Raw genomic sequence first — 22,467 nt, forward strand, 5'->3', positions numbered from 1 at the left:
AGGTAGTGTTTGTGCTGACACATCTTTATGTGTGTGAGCAAAAGACTGCTGCTGCTTCTCTCATGCAGGAGAGAGAAAGGCCCTAAATCAGCTGATAATTTGGCTGCCCTTTCTTTTTGCTTGTCAACTATGTTGCAGTTTCCATGGGTTTTCTCTTACTCTTTCTTTGGCCCCTTTATCGTGCCCTCTAGACAAGGTTTTTGAAAGAGAAGGGCTGTGGCTGCTTTGCATGGCAATGTTTAGGAAAAAAGAGAGAGAGATCACCTCGTGTATTATTTTCCAGTGCTGCCACCCATCCTGCAGCCAGCTGCACTTCACCAGAGCAGGAGGCAGGGATGCAGCCTGCCAAGAGTTGGATGAAGTGTAAAATAACAGTAAAATAACAGGTTTCAATGAGATGGAGCCCCTGAATGGCTTGCATTTTTTGTGGAGAAGTGCGCTAGAATAAATAGATGTCTGGAACACAGTGGTGCCTAATAAAACAATTTGTATGTACAATAGACATGAAGTAATTTGATTCAGGCTAGATTGGGCTGTTAAGGAGCATATTTAGTGGTAATCTTCAAAACCACACAGAATGTGAATTATAAGGCCAGTTACAGACATTGTATCACAAGAAGCTGCTTGTATAAGCGTCCTTTTAATCCGAAACTGTCATAGAGATGAAAGTACTCCAACTCCACCTTTAGGAACGTATTGTATTTCCCTATTTATGTTTGTTTCCTATCATGTGATCAGGTGCAAGGGAAGGTATTGCCTGCTAATTTTAGCCTCGCAGACTGTTACTGCAAAAGTGTTGCAGTTAGCAGCTCCGGAGGGAAGTGGTGTAAGGAAAACCAAGCTGTGTTGCATGGTGGTGTACTTCACAGCACTGGGGAAAAAGTATTTTAAGCCTTGCTTTCCTGGTTTGTATTAATATACCAGTTATTTTCCTGCAGAATTATCACTGAAGACTGAGTCTATGAAACTGGTTCTTTGCTGAAGAGATACCTGTTACGGAGGCAAGGGAAATGCAATGTATGTGTAATTGAATAGCCATTGCCATATTTCTCAGAGCTATGTTACTAACTGTGTGAATGACTCTGCATATTGACCCTCTTCACCACCTATTTTACCACCAGGCTTCTAACAAATCCTTTCCTTCCAGTGCTCTGGGACACTTTTAGGCACTTGCTGACCCATATGAGTGACGAGAAAAAGTAAGGGAGAGAAGGAGCTCGGGGGATGCAGGGAGGCCACTTGTGGCTCAGAAACCTGCAGCATCCAGCACACAAAGGAAGTTGTGGTCATCCTCACCAGACAAGTGATTGTCAAAGGTCTGCTGGTTACAGAGGCTCTTGCAGATGCCTTGGGAGCAGGATGAAATTTTGAGCAGAGGGGTGGCCAGAGCTGGAGGCAAAATTAACTGGTTTCATATTAGGGTCTGTCCTAGGGATGCTGTGGCACTTCATGTGTTTTCTTTGCTCAGAGGTTCATTTGTAGGGGGTGATAGGACTGAAGGATTTGTAGGGTTAACTGGACCCACTAAGCAAAATAAGTAACAGCCTGATAAAGAAATGCGTCTTTCATGGAAGGATTTTTTGCCCTGCAAAAACTACACCAGCCTAAAGTTCAGAATAGGAAATGCAGTAGCAAATGATTCTTTTCTATGGGAACAAAACCAAAATATCAGGCAATGTGGAGGATGGCACAGATACAATTGAACACTGATACAGTTTTAACACTGATACAGTAAAGAGAGTATGTATTTTTAGTGTGATTCCCTTTTCTCTTTCCTCTTAGGAGGAATGCCTAAGAAGAAATGTTTTTGAATATAGATAGACATCTATTTTTCAAAATGTATGAAAAATGTCTAGTGCTTACAATCATCTGACTCTGTATTTTGGCACTTGCATCAGCACACTGACGGTGTTGAAATCTACTTGCAAACTGATGGGATAGAAATCCCCCTGTTTGGGTATCTGTTACCACCTCATGTTCTTGGAAGATTATCCATGAAAGACCTGGGATATAATATGGTACACTTTCATATAGAACTGTGAACTGTAAGAAGAAGGTGGGAAAAGAATCAGTATGAAATCTTCCTTATAACTAAGGAACTGGGGAAGAGAAGGGAAGCGTCATCAATTATTTTTTTACTAGTAGTAGTTTAAAAATGAAAGTTTTTTTTTCCACTAATGTCAAATTAAATTGTATAATTGATTCCCAAAGGTAGATTTTTGAGGACCATAGTTCAAATGGATGATATTAGGACAGAGAGAAGGCCTTCAGCATCAGTTAGATTGAGAGTCCGTGTGCGGCTTCTGCTTGAGAGATTGCAAGGTGCAGTGGGAATAATTACTGTGTGCTCTCTGTTTTTATGACATTTCCCCAAGCACCTGTTATTAGCAACTCTCAAATTGTAGAGCTCTTTGCTAGGTGAACTTCTTGTTTTTCAAAATGTAGTGGTTTTTTATGTGAAGTAACTGCCTGCTTCTATTATCAGACACTGTTAATTATGTTAGTGGAAAAATATTGGTGGTCAATGGATGCTTGGACCAGATGGCCTTGGAGGTCTTTTCCAACCTTCGTGATTCTGTGATTCTGTGTTAAAGGAAGATAAGGCTCCACAGTCAAGAATTCAGAAGTTAAAAAGTTCTGGACTTCTTAACTTCTGGACACAAGCCTGTCCAGTTTGAATCTGGATACGTTGTGAATATCCATTAACATGTGATCTTTCAGATTTTTGTTTAAATATCTTCCCCTTTACAAAGATCACAGCCTTTGCAGAGTTATTTAGTGATAGTTTAGTTCCTTGTGCAATATATGAGACGCAATCCTACAGCTGTCTTCAGACAGGACTAGGAGACCTGCAGTGCATGCTCATGTGTTTCAGTATATTGCTGCACTGCTAAGATTGCTGAAGGAAATACTTTTTCAGGTTTTCTTGAGTTAAATTTCCAAAAGCTGAAGATAAATCTGTACTTACCACTTAACTATTATGTGCAGCACTTTTTGTCTGAGATTGTAACTAGACAGAGAGTAGTCCGAGCACACTGCTTTACCTTGACTTGACGGAGGGCATCAGATCGCTTTCCCTGTTTTAAAAAGTAGAAAGGACAAGGCTTGAAATCTTGCCAAAACTGAGCATTGACTATCTGATGGCAACTGGCATTGGCATTAGTTGTGTTATCTTTTAGTCACAGAGATCTTTCAAGTCCTGCCAGTTTATTTCATTTCAAATGATCCAGAAACAGACCACACCAAAAATGGTACTGCTTTTTCTTAGACAATGTATCGTTAGACCACATTGTAAATATTGTAGGAAATGAAGAAATAGGATTTTCAGCATTTCTAATTCCTTTAACCAAAGGTTAATGCATTAATATAAATGCTGCTAGTGCTGAAATCTGTGTGGAACTTTGTTGTTTCATACTGAATTAAGTAAATGAAGTAAACTTCAGGTCAAAGCATAGCAAAGGAGTAAAGTGGAGATGTGTCCATTTTAGTAAATCCTTTGTGTGCAGTTGAATTTGATTGTAGGATGTATATTTCAAAACCTGCAGAAATCACTTTAGATGTTTAGTCTGTAAGTAAACTTGAAGGGTTTTCTGCATGAATTATTCATGAGGTGAAAGTGTTTTGTGTGAAACAGTGCTTTCTCATAGCGCTGGAAGTGGTAATATTTTGGGACAGCACTTTGTTTCAGTCAGTGAGCTGTTCTCCTCAGCTCAGTGTTACTTGTAAATGTGGTGTGGGTGCACTTCCTCCCCCAACATAGATTGCTGATGATGGAATCACAGTGTCAGTCTCCAGAGGCTCAAGAAAAGCCAGTCCGGCCTGGCTACTACTTAGGCTTTGAACAATTGACAGCTGCCTGAGGAGTCCACTATTCATCCCACACCTTCCTCCATTTGGATAGAAGCATGCTATGGATGACCATGTTGCAAGGTTTGCTAAAGCCAAGATTAACATCATCTACTGTTCTCCGCCAGTAAAGATAGTGATCTCAAACAGCAGACGAGCAAGCTGGGTGAGTGTTACTTGCCCTTGCTCATCCATGCTGACTGTTCTCAATCTCTTTTTGTCTCTTGTACGGTAAAACACAACTACCAGAAGCTTTTGCTCTTCAGAGCTGTCAGGCTTTGGCTAGTGTGCAATTCCCCAGATTTTCCTGAAGACTAGTGTAATGTTTGTCATTCTTCTGGTCACATGGAATATTCTGATGCCTCAGTTGCCATGCCTTCTCAAAAACAGAGGGCAGCCTCCTGGTGACAATGGCTCTGTGACAGTCACTTGAATCACCTACAGCTGGTTTCCTCTGCTTCTAATCTGATGCTCCTCTTCTGCAGTGACTCTCCCTAGACCCTGCTACTGGGCAGAGAGGCCTGAGACAAAGAAAATACCGAGTTGTCCATCTCTTCTGAGTCTTTTGTCAGTAGCACGTTGCTCTATTCAACAGTGGGCAAATGTTTTCCTTAGTCTTTTTCTTGTTCCCAGTGCACCTATGGACATCCTTCCCTATATTCCTAACCAATTTCTATTCCAGCTGATAATGTAGTATGTTACTGTTACAATTGGATTATCATTTTATTAGAATTGATTGTAGCTCTCGCTCTTCCCTATTCTGCTTCTGTGTTTTTTTTTATAATATTAGATTTAAATTCCTTTTTTCTTTTCCTCAACATTTTGTGCTTTTGAGTTTGAAACAGTGGTATTAAGACTTTTAGAAGATTTATACATATCTAATTTGAAACATTAACAGTATTGTCACATGCTAATATTTTTCAAGCTTCTTTTCTGAAGCTTGGTTCAATTTATTAAAGAAATATATTAAGGAGACTTTCTTTTTAATTTTACTTATCCCAATTTAACATTTGAAACAACTTCAAACACATATTATTTCCAGCAAGAAAATACAGACTTAAAAAAATAAATCATGTGTGAATGAAGAATATTAAAAGGTCAAAAAGCCAGCAAGCTAACAGACGCAATTGGAGCCAATGTTTCAGTTTAGAAGGAAATTTAAGTTTTCATTTATTAAAAAATATGTAATTTGGATGAGAAATATAATAAATACAGATGAATATGTAGGTTTGTTTTTCCTAATTTCAATTTTTTTCCCCATTTCTAGTTGTATCAGGCATTTTAACATATGCATCTTGCTACCCAGGTTTTATATTACTTGCAAGAAGTGTGCCTCATTATCTCAATTAATCATAGAATGGTTTGAGTTGGAAAGAACGTTTAAAGGTCACCTAGTCCAACCCCCTGCAATGAACAGGGACACCTACAGCTATATCAAGTTGCTCAGAGCTCCATCCAGCCTGACCTTGAATGTCTCCAGGGACAGGGCATCCACCACATCTCTGTGCAACCTATGCCAGTGCCTCATCACTCTTAATGTAAAAAATTTCTTCCTTATATCCAATCTAAATCTCCCCTCTTTTAGCTTGAAACCATTTCCCCTTGTCCTATCACAACAAACCCTGCTAAAGAGACTGTCCCCTTCTTTTTTACAGCCCCCCTTTAGATACTGAAAGGCTGCTCTCAAGTCTCTTCTCCAAGCTGAACAGCCCCAGCTCTCTCAGCCTGTCCTCGTAGGGGAGGTGTTCCGTCCCTTTTGCTGTGATGGATTTTTTTACACAAAGAGGCTGAATCCCCACAATGCAGGGTTCTTAACTTCTGAGCTCACACACAAGTTCAGTTCCTTAGTAATGTTACATATAGCATGAAAGAAGCACGCTGCACAAAGCTCAAATTAGTTTGGGCAAAATGTCTTGAGCTGGTCTCTGTATTTTAGCAAGGTACTTGGCTCATTATCGCCCAAACATTTAGCAGAAAATAATTATGATTTTAGGGAGCTGAGAGAAGATAGTTGTCATGATGAAATTAAATTTCTGCACAGGTTATGAGCCATTCTAAGGGTATCCAGAAAAAAACAGTAGACTTACCAATGGGCAAGTCAGTTTTGTATGGACATTTTGAGTCAACCTTTCTGAGTGTATGAGTCAAATGACATTTGAAACTTTGGACGAGCACCGAAGTACAATCTGTTGTTGAAGGAATGGGGAGAGGTTGACTATTTACAGCATAGTAAATCTAGATCTTTTTTCTCCTGTTCTGAGAGGTCCTAAAAAGCAGAAATAGGTGACTGTTATGACTAATGAAACTAAACTGCAGTATTAAAGAAAGTAGTGGAAATCAGAATGGAAAATGCTTGAATAATGCTGGATTACAGTGTAAAAAATGATGAATCTTTCATATGTATAATCAACAGAGGAAGCTTACACCTATTTACAGATTTGTTGTTTCTGAAACAAACTGGACACTCAGGTTTGATTTTTACTTTTCAAAAGAAGTTGATTTTTATTTAAATTGTAGCAAAACCAGATGTAAAAATATCACAAGTTGTCAAGAAATCTTTCAGTGACTCTACCATTTAGTAATCCTGACATTCTCAGGACCTTCAGTCATGACAATAAGGTGCATTCTAGGAAAATACCTGCTGTGAAATCTAGTCGTACAGAGGAGCACATAAGATGGAGGAGGAGTGTGAACTTTTGCCTTAGTCTGTGGTATGCATCACGAGTGCCCATTGGCTTTAGAACTCAGTCTTTACTTAGTCTAAGTTATTTGTGATTTCCTAATGAACATATGAATGGACACAAAAATATAGAAATATTTTTTAGTAGATTTAAAAAAGAAAGTCAACTGTTTTTTTTTTTTTTTTTTTTTTTTTTTCCATATTCACAGCATGCCTGAATAATTTAATCCTCAAAAGTAGCATCATTTATAGAAAGTTGAATTTTAAGGAAGAAGTTAGAATAGACTGTAAATAAATAGTGTAATTTTGAAAATTCCATAAATAGAATGAAGAGGTTCTCTGTTTTTGCATTAATTATTTGGTTTATTTCATAAATTTTGTCTCAAGTGGATGTGATTGGTGTCTGGAAATAAATTTGAATGTAAATTACAGTAGATGCTTATTAAATCAAAGACAATTAAATAGCGTTTCCTACGCTACCTCAGATGCCTGATGGATGAATTCTGGAGAAAATGGAGATTTTTTTTGTAGAACAGAGGTCTTCAGTAACAATGCAGAATGTTCATATGCATTCAACTTCTTTGGCATACAAGTTTAAGCAGTTAGTGATAGTAGCTGAAAAAGCAAGTGTTTAAATTTATCATGGCAAATCTTGGTTACTCTCATGGTACCAAGTATTTTGTGCCTTCCTGGGATGTTGATAGTGTGATGCTGAAAACTGTCCTAGTCCTGGTGAAGATATTCAGCTTCATCCCCACCTCATCACTGAGTTCTCTACAAATTTGAAAGCCACTGCTTCATCTCAGTTGTTATATGGGCCCAGACAGTTTTGTATCTAGAGTAATTGTGACTTCATTGTAAATCTCAGCCTATATCACAGACAACTTGTTTTCAGGATGTAAGGAATTACCTAGAATGGGATAGAGGCGTTCCTGATATGGAGTTTAAGACTCTGATGCTTCTTGCGGTAACACCACATGCAGCTGCTCTCACCTCCTGGGCTCTCTGAGGTTTCAGCCCTGCTGCCCTCAGGGTTCTCACAAGTGTCTGGTCAGATGCTCACTCATGCTGATGCCTAAATCCTTGCTGCTGTCATCTAGAGTCTTCTAGCTGTATCAGCTTACTGTCAGAGGGCTTTCTCACTGTTCTTTAAATGACATTTACAGGCATCTGTCTCATGAGATTGTTTCTCACTACTCCTCTCTTTGCAAAGAGTTAGGTATCATCTATGATAACTTGCACGGCACTTCTAAGAACTGTTTGTTACCATATTTTTAAAGGAGTTCTCACTGGAAGCGGAAATGTGGCTTGTGATGGCTCAGAGTTTCTGTGGGCATCCTCAGGCCTTTGGCCTGAAATTAGAACATTGCCATATCCCAAGGGACCCCAAGGAAAACACGAGATCCAGCTATTGTGGAATGCCCCAAATTCTGTACCAATGGTATCACACTGTGTTCTGTGGATTGTGTGTCCTGTGGCCACAGGAGGAGAGGCACAGTTCATCTTTTTGTAACACTGCCTGGGGAGAGGAGATGTGCCCTCTGCACATCTACAGGAACATTGTGGGGAGGTTATGGGGGCTCTTCCTGGAGAGCTCTGCCTCCCTCTGGTTTTTCCTTTGCCAATGCTTGTGTTAACAGTGGCAGATTTTCTACTTAATTATGTAGAAAAGATAAACCAAGTAAACGTGGGTCAGATTTGGGGATAAAAAATGTTTTTGTTTTCACATAGCAAAAGTCCAAATAAAAAGACATCAGCTTCTGATCTCTGCTCACCAAGCTCTCGTGTGGAGAAGAAAGGAATTATATCAGATGCACTGTTTCTGTTCTATGCTTTAAGTTCAGTTTTATGACATGGTCTTTTATTGCACTCCGGTTCTCATATCAGCACTGATGCTGTGGTATATGTGTACTGGGTGCAGAGATGCAATACAATGCAGCGTGTGCCTCCTACTTCTAATTTACAAGGTACTTTTAGTCTGCCACATGTAAACAAATACTCAGAGAGTAAATTTAGCTTTTCAGAGCCAAAACCCCATTTGTTTCTGCAAATGTTTGGTAAGTTAAATAACTGGGCTTTTGATCCGCCTTTTTATTCTTAAACTTCAAATGAACTGAAAACTCATCATTGTAGCCCTCAAAATGTTTGGAGATGTAAACATAAGTAATAATTTCTGCTTACTTCAAGTTGTTATTTTTTTCTCCATTTTTTTCACCACAAAGTTGTTGTATTACAGGCAGTAATTGCTGTCATATTGTGATCTGTGCTCTAAAATATTCTTGTTGGGAGAATTACAATGTTTTATAGTCCAGATTGCCCAGATTTAGTACTTTCAAGATCTAGATTCTGTTCACATTTTGTCTCAGTACATCGATAAAATATGAATGGATTGGATAATGAAGCAATAACACTAATTTATGTCAAAGAATATAGGTTATTGTTTACGAGTTTGCCAACCTGCCAAAATACTTTATCTAAAGGAAGTGCTCTCCTTCCTTGCTGGAAGATAAATAATGCCCAGGAATGGTCTGTCACCAGGGCTTCTGCCACAAAATAAGTGGGAGGGGAAAAGACTGGGGAGGTTACTTTCCAGGGCGGAAAATATTTTTTTTTGGTGACACAGCTTTATTCCTAGCCTTTGGCTTTTTAGTATTAAGGACTAGATTGTATCCTCCTGCCTCGATGTGAGAGGCCCTAAATTCAGGAAGCTGCCATAGTTTTATTTAGAGCCTCAGGCAGTGCAGGGTGAACAGAAGATCACTTATGAGATGAGTAATTTAATTGCTGGAATAGCGAAGAGGGTGAAGGGGCGATTTTGGTGCCTTTGCAGCCATGTTTTTTCAGTGACCAAAACCCAGGAGCAGTGGAGGTCAGAGCCTTCTCAGTTTGCATTCAATGCTCTGCATCTCTGTGCCCTTCCAGTGCCTTGCGCTTGACTGAAGCCTGCTTGTCCTTAGGCAAGATGACCAGTAGTTTGTCCTAATGGCGTGTACTCTAATCCACTTGATTCTTAATACTTCATCACCCTTCAGTATTAGCCACTTCCCAGCTGACAAATTTGTTTTTGAGATTTCCCATTAGATAGCAGTGGGAAGCTGGGGAATATGCAGATTGACGTATTTCATTTGGCTCTTGAGTCATGAAAACATAAGAGATTGCTGTCAGTGAGAAAAAATTGTCAGGCTTCTGGTGTATATCACCCTGGCTAACAGTTGATAAACTCTGTGCTATTGATGATAGCAAAGAAGAGTGAATTGATGTTCATGTTGTTGTTGTTTACTTGGTTTTAATGCATTTGTATACCTTTATTGAATGCAGAATTATATAAAATGAAACATACTTTTCAGGTATTGTTCAATAAGAAACTCTCTCTTCCCTTGGGGTTTTCTTTCCTATTTATTGTCTACCTGTTAATAAAATGCTGTAAAGTAGCAGTTGTGACTGGGAGAATGGAGAAGACTGAGCTAAATTCTGCCTGTTTGTGCTTTGTGGAGTTCCAGTGCTTTTGCTAGCTTCGAGGGAATTGCAAGCCTCAGGAGTATTTAGACTACTAATTTCAACAGCTTTGTGTGTGAAACAAAGATCTCAGAAAGCACTTTACTGACCCATCAAATCCCAGTTTTACTCATACTTTACTATTGTACCTGTTACAGGACTGATTTTTTTTCTTTTCTCATGATTGTCATTTTTCACAAGTAATTTTTTTTTTTTTTTTTTTACTGTGGGAAAAGAAAAGGTAAGTCAAACATAATGATACCTTTTTTCCTGTGGGCTAAAGATATTGTTTGGAACAGAATGAAAAAGAAACGTTCAGTGTATGCAAGAAGCATGAGAAGAGAGCATTATTTTTCAATAATTCTTTGTGGGTGCTTTTTTTTTTTTTTTGTAATAAGTATCTTTAATGAGAAAGCTAATTCAATTGGTATTTTGCCATTTTATTTTTCTTAGGCTTTAAAATGATTTCACTCATTCAGTTTAGGTACAGGATAATGAAATCAATTGTATGCATAAATCATTTTTGTCTACAAAAGGGCTGAGCATAATTTCTACTGTTAAGTTACAATTTTACAATATTTTCCCCATTTTTAAGTAATATTGCAGTTCTCAGTAGTCTTTCAGTCAGCTATCACAGTGCATTATATAAGCCATGTCAAGGTAAGGAAGAATCATTACAGATTAGTAAACATAAGACATAAGGAATCTAAGTGGTTGGCTTGGAGTGATGCTGGTGTGATAGGATGGTAGCGCAGCAAATACGATCCAGCATCTCTGACTCAACATTCCAGCAAATCACATTTAAAAGCATTGGAAGTGATTGAGGCAAACCAAAAGCTTCTTGATGTGTGTTCTGGTCTTCTCAGTTGAAAGGACATTTGGAAAAGACTTTTAAGCTTTTGTCTTCCTTCATTTTTTGAGTTTACATATATTTTCATATGCCATTCCATTACTGTTGGAAAAAGCTGCCAAAGGGTGAGTTGTTGCTTCTGAAGAAACAGTCCATGAAACTTTCTGACTGTGCAGAGAAGTTAGAAAGTGTGCATACAAATACATCTGTTGGTGATGTCTGGGGAAAGATCTAAAAATGTTAAGGAAGCATCCAAGAAGAGCTCTGTCTTTCAGGCCCTTGCTGGATGTAGAAGTTAGACATCAGTTATAAATGGACTTTGTAAGACCCAACAAGGCCATACAAAGTCAAGAAAAAAACACAATGACTTGAGCTCCTCTGACTCCAGACTTTCTGAAAAGCACAAGGTTTTGGTGTTGCCAGTTCCATTCTTCATCTCTTGTTTGCTTTTCTATTCCACTTGGCTATGGAAAAGAAATTTGTTTTACTTGTGGTGCCATTCCTCACTGAGGATGCCAACCCAAGATGGAAGAGTTGCTGTGTTTTTTATCTCATTTTTTTCCTGTCATATTTGTCCTACATTTTCTTCAGCTATGAATATCTTTGGCTTAGTTTGATATTTGTCATTCTATCACCTACAAAATCCCATAAACAGCCCTACGAGTTGGTAGTATCCTCTCATCATTGCTATAATTGGCCTGGAAGAACCCTCCAGCTCTCAGAAATTACTCCTTTCTACAATAGAGTGTTAACAAAAGATCATTTTCCTAGTGTGAGCTGTAAAGTGATATTTGCACAATTTATTTGTATTTACTTTGCCTTATTTTATCTTCCATTCAGTAGCTAAGGGAATTGTGTAGCAATTGGACTTTAAATGAGATGAAGCCAGCAGCTGGAAAACACTCAGATGAGAGTGAAATGGATTGTGTGTGTTCACAATTGGTTAAATAGCACATGCTTTTATGGAGAACCATGCGTCGTAATTGTATTTTTTTTTATATATAAAATATGTACTTTGATAGGAAAAGTCAATGTATCAGTGTTACTGGGGAATCTTTCCAAGAGTTTACTTTCAAGTGGATAAAAGAGTACAAATCTGGGATAGCCAAAGGTGAATACAAACAATTGGCCAGTCCATTAGCATAGCTGTCCAGCTGTGTCCTAGGCTGTAAGGCCACTCCAAAACCACAAGCCCAACCACCTCAGAAGCCTGCCAAGGAGCCAGCTGCTGCTAATAAAGCAGACTCTACAACTTGGCATCTGAGGCCTGTGATTCCCATCCAGAAGAAACTGTATTTGAAAAATATTTAAAATTTGTCTTTTTAAAGAGTATATTGCTTTGGAAGAAAAACGCTTTAGACTAAACTTGCAGCAAGTGAAAAACTATATGAGTGCTGTGGTTGCCATGGGAAGATAAATACCATTCTTGCGTAAGGAGGTTGGATGTTGGAAGGAGAAGTGTTGTTCATTTTGAAACTAAGCAGGCTTCTGGTTCAGCATTTCTGGGTTATTGAGTAAGAAGGACCAAGGTATCTCATTATTCACACTTAGCTGTGAGTGTTTGTATGAGGCACGTTGTTTCTGAGGGCTTGGTATTCAGATGTAAGTGTAAGGGTGTTTTTCTGAGGCTGGGTGGGAATTAAGTACATTAATTTCTTACTTTTAAATAATGAAAAAAAAATTCATTCATTTTTCAAAGATGAAAACAAATGCTATTAGCCAGCCATGCTAAATTAATAAGCCGCTCGGAATGATCTACAAACCAGTTCATTCCCTCCAACTCCCCACTGAATAATGAAGCATGAGAATTGAAAAATGAGATGGTTACTTGAAAAATTAACGGCCAAGCAGTCTTTGAATTCCAGTTCCCTTTTGAAGTAAAACATGTAGATTTTTGTATAATTATTTCTTCCAAGTGCTGCAGGTCCAGCGCTCTCAACTGCATTGGAAAAATGCCTTTCCCAGGTGGCTGCAGTTGGTGGCAAGGTGTTTGGAGACAGTGTGGAAAGCTGGGTTCTTGTGGCAGATGGTTTAACTGCATTGCCTCAGCCGTGGAGTGAGTTGATGGGAGGAGGTGATCTGAGTTTGCTTCCAGCAGGTGTGCACGGCTCCCCAGACAGTCCCCCTTTGGCACCATTTGGAATCCTGCGGCAAGCGTTCCCTATCTGGGATCATCATCAGGTTGCCATTCATTTCTTTCAGTTCAGATATTATGTGGAGATTAACGAAAAGACCCTTTGCTCATTTGGAGGTGAATTACATACTTTTTTACATGCCATCAGTCATATGCTTCTCGACTCAGGAAATGAGAATCCAAAGCTTTCTTCTGACCTTAAGCTTTTAGCCTGGCAACCAGCCAGAAGACGTCATCAGCCCCAGTGCAGGCTGTTTTGTTGTCTTTCTGCAGATGGCATGGTGTAGTACCCTTTAGGGTATCTCTGAGTGCTTGGGTCACCCTGAGTGTGTGTATGTGTGTATGTGTGTATGTGTGTGTGTGTGTGTGTGTGTGTGTGCGTGTGTGTGTCCATCCGTCTGTCCGTCCCTACAATCCAAGCAGCTCCTGCATGAGAGACCTGCTATCCCATGGCCTAGTTCTCTGGGTATCCTGACAACTTTTTTTTCTTCTATTTTTTTTTTTCTTCCTGCAGCTGTGGCCTCAAAAAAATCAGTGTAAATGCAATTCAAGTTCACTTCTAGGTCCCCATTCAGTTGGCTGAGGGGGATAAAATGGCTTAAGCTTAAATTAGAATTAGGCCCCTAGTGCTTTCCTCTGCATGAGGATAAAGATCTTATAATAGAGTGAAAACTGTTCTTTATATTCCAAAGGTATATTTCTACTTGTCTTTTTTTTTTTTTTTTTTTTTTTTTGCTTATTAGGTTGGTGCGAGAATAGGCCATTTAATCATTATCCTTCTCAAACACATATATAATAATAACAATTAATAATTTAAGCACACAGGATTTTATTGGCTTGCAGAAAATTTTGGCTTTGTATCCTTACGTTATTTACGTATGTTCAGTGTTCAACCTGGGAGCATGAGGATGAAGCCGTGAGAATGTTACCTTTTTTTAAATTATCAGTGCTCAAAATGTGCAAAATTATTATGAAATGTTTCCCGTACTGGTGCTGTGATGCAGGATGTCCTCATTTACCTCTGCAGCAGCCCCAGAGTGTTCTGAGATTGAAACGTGCTTTCTGCCGGGATGCCTTAAGACACATCGTTTATGCATTGGGTGGGTGTTAGCGCTGTCTGAGGTTTGATCCAGCTGTGCCCTCAGCACTACATGCAGCCAGGCAGCTCCCCATGCTGGTGCTGGGTCTGCTGCGTGAATCTGTTCCTGGGAATGACATTGAAGCTTGGCTGATTGAGGATTACCCAGTGGTACCGTGTGTGTGCAGGGAAATATGATCTGTATGTACTAAGTGTTTTTGATTGTCAGCAAAAGTATCTTACAGATTCTGGGAGAAGGAAGCACGTTGCCCTTTCTTTTTCCTGGGGATCAGAGTGAATGTCATTACTTGCTAGTTTGGTGATCCCACTGTCTATTAAGCTGATTTTTCCTTTTAGTGAGTCCTGTTTGAGCTGCATTACAACCAGACTGAATTGTAGAGAAATTCTGATGTCCTGACACCTGATGAGTTCCCACTGTCATGGTTTAAATGAGAGAAACTGGGAAGGAGGAAGGAGAAGGCAGGAGGAAAGGCATCACTGCATGCATGGTGTTTCATGTATTTCATCAAAGCCTTTGAGCTTCACCCATCACTGATGCTCCCTTTAAGTTCTTTGACTTTTTGGGGCTCCTCTAAGTAAAAGGGACTTGTTTGAAATAGGCTAAAGCTCCTAATTTAAAAGTATCTATCCAGTCAGAGTTCTGATTTTTTTTTTTTTAATGTGCATAATTATAAGCACTAAAGTATGACCACTGAAATGAAAGGAACTGTTGATTACCGTGATCAGAATAACTCCCAGTCTTCCATATTTTTTTTCTTCAAGATCTAAATACAGAACTAGCACAGCAAAAGTCACTAAAAATGTCATTGCTGCTATAATGAAAATTGCATATGTTTTGCCTTTACTTGGCCATCATGGTTAAGTTGGCATTGGCCCAGCATTTACCTGCAGCTGCAACCATGTTAGCAAATTACATTGATCCTCTTGTGGAAATGAGCTCTTTCCCACAGCATCCCCGAGCTCCCCAGACTTTCTCCTTTGCTTTTCCACATAGGTCACAACAGGGTCAGGACACGTTCTTGTCCTGCCAGCCACTCTGTTGCAAGCAAATGTGCTGAGCCAGGAATAGTTGCAGCAGCTGAAATCCAGTGTGTTGCCCCAGGTTGGGGATGCTTAGGTAATTTTTACAATGTGAGATTGCGTCTTCTTTCATAGCATGTGTTTTTCAGGGATTTAGGTGATCATATTGTTTTCCATTTGAGAATACTTCCCTTCTGAAGCGATGCTTCTTGGTGGTTGTGTGTGGTTTGTGGTTGCTCAGAAGTGGGTAAGTTCCCAAGAGTGGGAGGTGCTGTTCTATCCTACTTTTCCAAATCCTGTTTTCTGTTTTGAAAGATATTCGTTATGACAGAATGTTTCCAGGCTACTTTGTTTCTTCCTCTCTCAGGCTACCAAACCCCTTTCCACTTGCCTGTCTGTGTACTGGATGCTCCTCTTGTCTGGATAAGATTATTATGCTTCTGGTATCAGCTCTCATAAATTTGGCTGGATATTCTTATTTTTATCTTGGAATATTCTTAAAGCAGATTGCATTAAACTTCTTTCTGTAATGCTAATTACTCCTGAGTATCCATCGTTTCAGAGACTTACTTTGAGATCTAGATAAAATAGCCTCATAATCTAGCAGCTTTAATTCTAGTAAAGCGGAGAGTAAAATAATGCACCTTGTAACCAAACCTAGACACCACATCCTGTCTCCTTTCTGTGAGGGAATGACTGACTAGACATGGTCAGGGAGGACAGGAGGAGAATGTCTTTTGTTCATAGCTACCGGGGCGAAGCACACAAGTATACAGCTCTTATTTTCCAGTAACAGCCTCTTTTCTCTTCTTTCCAGCAGTCCTATGCACCAGCTCCCCACCCCATGGCTCCTCCCAGCCCCAGCACAAACAGCAGCAACAACAGCAGCAACAACAGCAGTGGAGAGCAATTGAGTAAAACGAACCTGTACATTCGAGGCCTTCCACCCGGCACCACTGACCAGGACCTTATCAAGCTGTGCCAGCCGTAAGTGCCATTAAAATACTTGCTTCTTTGGGCAGGAAAATATCATAGCTGGTCTTTCAGTTCATAGTAGTTATGTCCTCTGAAAGATGTCAGAAGCTTCCGGCACTTGAAGGTTAACCATTATTCATAGAGTTTAAACAGCTCATTAATGCCCTGAAAACTTTCTGGTAATGAGTTTTGGGGAATAGAGAGATGAGGACCGTCACACTGACTTATGCTTATCTGGTTTATTTCCTATGTAAAATTTAGAAGGAAAAAAAAAAAAAAAAAGGACTTGAAGACTTGCATGACAAATAAACTCCCTAATGACAGATTTTATGGTTACAATAATCTGTGAATCATAAGCTCAGGAATGACAAAACATGGGTGTTCCCACCTCAACTCATTTATCACATCTTTTGAGGGCTGTGTCACACATTGCTGGTCTCGTAGATTGACAAATATGAAACCCATGAAAGGTGGCCTTGAAGTAAACATCTAATTAACTGCAGTTCCACTGAGAACTGATGATGTAGAAAGTAGCACCTTCTTCCCCTCTGTTTATCTGCAGAGTCATATTTGCAAATTCTATTGATAAATATCCATTTTATTGTGTTTTATCACTGGAGAGGCAGCAGAAAGGAGCTTTGTGCTCCTTGTGCATCATCAACAGAACAGTTTCCGAAAACACTGCACCTGGTTAACCCTCCTTACTTGAGTGACTAGTGAGTAATAAAGGTAGACATAAGAACCTGATTCGATTTCCAATGTCTTAATTATTATTGATTAAGTGGGAGGGAGATAATCCAGTTTGAGATTCCAAACAGCGATACCCTGGGTAGAATTTAGAATAACACTTTTTTGTGTGTGTGTCAGAATAACATCAAGCCATTAAAAAAAAAAAAATCTCCCTTCTCTGTGATACAGGAGTGAAGTGTTTTGTCATAGAATAATTTCTTCCAAAAGACAACAGCCTTTTTGATATTTTTTTTTCATTGCAAATCAGCATTTTCAATAGAGACCAACAAATGGATGTTGGTAAAGTAAGGAGCAGCCTGCAGCTTAGCTACTGACATGAACCCAAATTGCTGTTGTTTTAAAATTTGGAATAAGACTAAGAATGTAATGGGATGTTATATACTTTGTCTTGTTGCTCTTCCTGGTTCTCACCAGACGTGCCAGAGAATCCCCCTAAATATGCCTTATGAATATACAACTGACCTGGGCTGGAAGTAGAAGTCTTATTGAAGTGAGATCTGAACTTCAGCAGAGTAGGGTTAGCTTGGGAGCCTTCTCTGTGACCTTGTCCTTGAGAAGTCACTACAACTAGAACGCTCACAGGAGCAGGGTGCTGGGGATATTTCATATTGGATGCAAGTTCAATTGTGGATGTACCTTCCTGACATTTATGCGAACAGTGTTCATTGACACTTCTCACTTGTGACAGCCACTGTAACCCCAGCTTAAGGGCCAGATCCTCAGCAGGTATAAACTGACTGTAGCTCTGTTCATGTTCAGAACGCAAATTTGCTGGATGACTTATTGCAGTCTGACCCTTTCCAAGCTCAGACAAATACTTTAAGCTGAGCAGGAATGAGCTAACTATTCCTGCAGGTGCCTCACAGCAGTGATATTTGGTGCTGCAGTCAAGATGTGAGGCACAAGGCAGCTGTGGGTTACTTGAACCCAGTTCAGAGAATGTATTTGTACCTCTTGTCTGCATGGGAAAGGCACATCAACTATCCGAGAACTTCCTTTTGGCACTGCACTGTGGCAAAATTTTAATGTGCTTCACTAAACTTAATCTGGTCTGTGATTAGAGAGCTTTGTCTTGCTATCGTGGAGTTCCTGTGTGAACAGATGTGCTGTAAGAAAAATGCTGACGTTTATTTTGCTGATTTTTCTATCCTGTGGCTGAAGGATTTAAGGACAAACTAGATAGTTGTTTTGAAGTATTTATCAAAGCAAGAGGGAAAGACAATGAAGGAAAAATTAAATGTGAAAATACAAGAATTTGTCATGATAACATGTATACTCTCAAAGTAGTAGATGGCAAGATATTTTCTTTACCTTTGCAGATGGTTATATAGTAGAGATGGATAAAAGTCTAGATCCCTGCTTTCTTAACTCATAAATATAAAAACAAAGAACAAAAAGTGCAGTACATACAACAGCAACCTGCAGTTGTATAAGTAATATAGTAAAATAGTAATCTAAGATATACATTTGTGTCTTTAGAAGTGGTTGCCTCCTAAACAGCTTTCTTGTGTAACTGGGGTCTCATCACACAAATGAAAGATGCTGAACAGGTATTCCCAAAACAGCTGAAGGTGCTGGTTTGTGGGCTTCCTGCATAGATGTAATGATCTAATTTGTTACAAGATATGAGGTGAGAACTTGAATTTCAATCTGTGAATCACAGTATTATTTGCAGTGCAGGATTTGTGGAGAGCTATTTTTCAGGAAGGTGTTCACCAAACCTGTTTATGCCCAGGATGTAGCCTGGGCTCCCCTAGGGCTGGCTGCCAGCGCTTTGTGAGCCCGTCTGAATCCATGTCCTCTGCTGCAGCATGTGACAGTGCTGCCAGCAGTACAACTGTCAGTTGCAGTGTCTGACATTTGGCAGGTCTGAGGAATGATGTTCTAAAAACACAATATTTCTGTCTCAGAAGTACAGGGAATGCTGGAAATGCTTGTGGCTATGTACATTTATCATAGCGTATCCCATTTCCAGGTTTATTTCAGCAAGAGGGCCACCCTCCATGTGACGTGTAGCATTTTTTTATTTCATTGCTGTTTTCCGGGTGGTTATGGAAGAGAAACTGTTTCATCAGAGTTGTTTGATAAAGTGCAGGGCTGTCTTGGTGGATCCTGTGTGCATTTCTGTATTTCTGCTGTGTGTGTTTAGGTGGTGTATATAGAATATAGGACAGAAAACTGCAGACTGGAGTACCATTAATGCTTGAAGTGCAGAGTCCATTACACATGATAGCAGACATTTCTGACAAATGTTCAGACACTATCAAACCTTTTATCAATTTAAGAGTAACCTTGTCACAGTAATCTGTCAAACTGTTCATAAAACTAAAGGAAAACAAGTCATCATAGGCTGTACAGTAACTGAGTAAATAATAATAAAAATTGCTACCGGAAGGTTTTCTATTTTGTTTGGTTGAAATCCTCAGTATCTGGTTTAACATGTATTCAGCAAAGTTGTATCAAATTCTCTTTTACAACAGAGAGCTGTTAGGTTGCACTGTCTTTTGGAACTTTATACAATTGTGCTGTCAAAGGTTATAATGAAAAAGAGTTGATAGAAATATTTATTGAGAATATGCTCTTCTTTTATGTAAATATCTTTTTTTTCTGGATTCTCATAAAAGCAGAGTAAGCAGATTTCCACAAATGGACCTTGGCCACTCTTAACCTTTCATGAGTTTTATCAAAAGAAGGTGAATGCCCATCCCTGATCATACTGATCATCAGAACTGGTTAGTCTAAAAATTTGGTTTTAAATATACCATGAAAAAAATAGTAAATACTACGTTATTCACACTTATTACTCTGAGGTGCGCAGTCTCTACTGTTGTAATGGTATGATCTATCTCAGCCAAATCTTTCCAGTTAAAATATTGTTTTTGTCAAAAGGAAAGACAATCAACCATAAGATAAAAAATTACAGATTATAGGCAGAAAAACATGCCATGTGTCTCAGTACTAAAAAAATGTAAGTGATTCTCTTTTGAAGCATTCATATGACTTGTCACTCATATTGTCATGCACTGTATTTTATTTCATCCAGAAGAGTTCCAGTTTCTCTTGAAAACATACACAGATGGCTTAGTCCCCCACTTGGGTAGTAGACACATCACTTTCTTACTAAGTATGTCCTAGTGGAGAAGGGAAAACTCATTGAACTTTTTTTAATTTGAAACATTTTTCATTTTACAAACTTGCAGTTTCTCTCAGAGGATTTTGGTGTTTCTGTCAGTCTTTTCTTACATGTGTGTGCTGAAGAAGACAGACTAAAAATCTCTTAAAAAGATAAAGTTATTTTTGGAAAACAGAATGGGAATTTGGGAAAAGAGATTATGCTTTTGTTTCCTTCCCCTCCTGCACCAAAACCAACACAAATTTCTGACAAGAAAAGTTGCCTTAAAAAACAGTAACATATGACCAAAAAAATCCTTGTGCATTACACACTATTAAGACATTGGCATGTATTGAAAAGAAAATCCCTGTCGGTCTTGAGTCACTCATGAATTTTTCATGCCAAGTTTATGGTCTAAGAGAAATCTATATCAAACTTCTGATGTCTGATAGTTTAAACCTACCTATATATATATATTTTTATTGTCCTGAGCTATTTCTCCCCATCTGCACCAGTAACGTACCCTCTCTAATCTTCAGTTCCTATTCCATTACTCTTCTTGTTTGGGTTAACTATCTCATTGCCCTTCAACAAATTTGGACTTTGCTTATGATCCAGGGATAATAAGAGGACTTAATTAAATCAACAAAGGGAAAAAAGTAGCCAAACATAAAGATCAGAAAGTGTGTGGATCAAGCTGACTTTTGTGGAAGATGAACCAGTTTCTCACATATATATAGCATTCTAGGTATGGGAAATTCATACCAAGGTTATCATTATTTGTCTCCTTGACAAGTCATCGTATGTGAGATGTTAGCCTTTCATCCACTCTGATTGTCCTTGTTGTCCCCGTGGAACCTTTGAATAAATATTCCAATCACTGCTGTTTGGATTCTGCTAAAGAGCTAGCACCAGGGATAATGTAACTGAGGTTATTAATTGACAATACACACATTACTTAATTCTTGGACTGTTTTTGAAATGAACTCTGTACAGTTCTTTTGCCCCACAGAGAATTGGTGGAGGTTTCAAAGGGTGTTCAAGGTGCCTTTCAGGACAGCGTCTCTTGTTAATAGCTTCAACAAATTTCCAGTTAGTGCAAGTTTTATAGCAAGTTCACAATGGCCAGTTCTGCCACCTGTTAAATCAGCTAGAGTTTGAAATTCCTGGCTATTCTTATCCTCTTTTGTGAAAGTAACAAAAAGTTTGTCTTATATGAAAAGGTAAAGAAAACATCGTTTCTTCCTTTCCTCCCTTTTCCTTCTCACATTAGAATGCTAATTAGAAAACACTGCTTTGAGTTATGCTGAAAATAAATTTTATTATGGTTAAAATTTCCTTAACAAGTTCAAAACCAAAAAAACTAGAAGAATTCCTTAAGTAAATCTAGGAATTTTTATCCAGTGTAAATGAATGTTCTTGTCCTGGCCTTGGTATAGGCAAAGCCAAGCTATCTGTGATGCCTGATAGTAGAGTATTTGCCTGTTTCTGCTTTGAGTTGTCATTTTGTCGGGGTAACAGAAGGTTCTGTAACACTGTGTATGTTAAAGCAGGGTATGCTGTGGCTTCAGTACTAAATCAAACAAATCAACATCTCTCCTGTAATAGGCAGTACTCGGCACCATTGCTCCATGACATTGCAGAGACTGAAAAGGTGTGAGAGTGCTCACCCAGTGGTATTAGCTCATATAGGAACTGGGGGACATCGCACTGTTCCTGCTTAAATCTTGATGGATATTTTGGTTCAGTATTCTGGTTATAAGATAACTGAATGGTTCTGCAGTAACTGTGAAAGTCTGCTCAACGGATCAGGCTTCATGGGAAGCAAAGAAACACTTATATTAAAGGACAGAAAAGAAAAAGACACCCAAAACAACAACAATAAAAATATCTTTTTTTTTTTTTTTTTTTTATTCCAAGTAGAGTTGGGACAGGACAGTCCCAGAACAGGGGTATCACTGGACCAAATAGAGCTTAGGTGCCCTGCTGGACTAAATAGGATGAGTCAAAGCTATGAGGGTTCTGCATGTGTTTGTTCCTCTCATTTTAATTTGCTTATTCAGGTCAGACTGAAATACATGGATAGGTTGTTTTGGAGATGTCTGTATTATTCACAAGTTCTTTGTTCATAAGACTTTCCTAAAAGAAGGTTAAAGTAGATGGGAGAGGGAAGAAAAATGAATTTCAAGTTAATATTCTAAGTCAAAATGACAAAAGGAGAAAAAGAACACAATGCCATGGATGTGATTCGTTGCTTATTGCACTGAAGACATCTTCATAGTAACGGACCTTATTAATGCTGTAAAATATCATTCTGGAGTTCCTCTTTGGCTTCAGAAGGGTGTATTTAAGTGAATTTGAATTTTGTCTGAGTTGTTTTGCAGTTTTATACTCATTATATATGTAATACATCTTCTTAGAGTGTATGTATGTACAGACATGGATGTGCACAGGTGTGTTTTCTTTTACCTATTATGATTTAAAAATTATTTGTATATTCATTCCT

At 38.8% G+C, this 22,467-nt stretch overlaps 1 protein-coding gene across 14 annotated transcripts in view; it reads left to right on the top strand.

Annotated features, from left to right (window-relative positions):
* Positions 1-22,467, top strand: part of RBMS3 (RNA binding motif single stranded interacting protein 3) — a 700,434-nt gene that overhangs the window by 336,283 nt on the left and 341,684 nt on the right. For 11 of the 14 annotated variants that reach the window (XR_014883963.1, XM_085226398.1, XM_085226391.1 and 8 more), the window contains one exon: positions 15,942-16,111. Coding sequence is in view for 13 of the 14 variants with exons in the window: in XM_085226398.1 (XP_085082524.1) it covers positions 15,942-16,111 (170 nt within the window). In the remaining variant the exon portion in view is untranslated. The remainder of the gene's footprint in view (positions 1-15,941; positions 16,112-22,467) is intronic. The other 3 variants (XM_085226389.1, XM_085226393.1, XM_085226401.1) reach the window with 1 other exon arrangement.

Source organism: Meleagris gallopavo, chromosome 6 (genome assembly GCF_905368555.1).
Source record: "Meleagris gallopavo chromosome 6, MGAL_WU_HG_1.1, whole genome shotgun sequence".
NCBI lineage: Eukaryota > Metazoa > Chordata > Aves > Galliformes > Phasianidae > Meleagris > Meleagris gallopavo.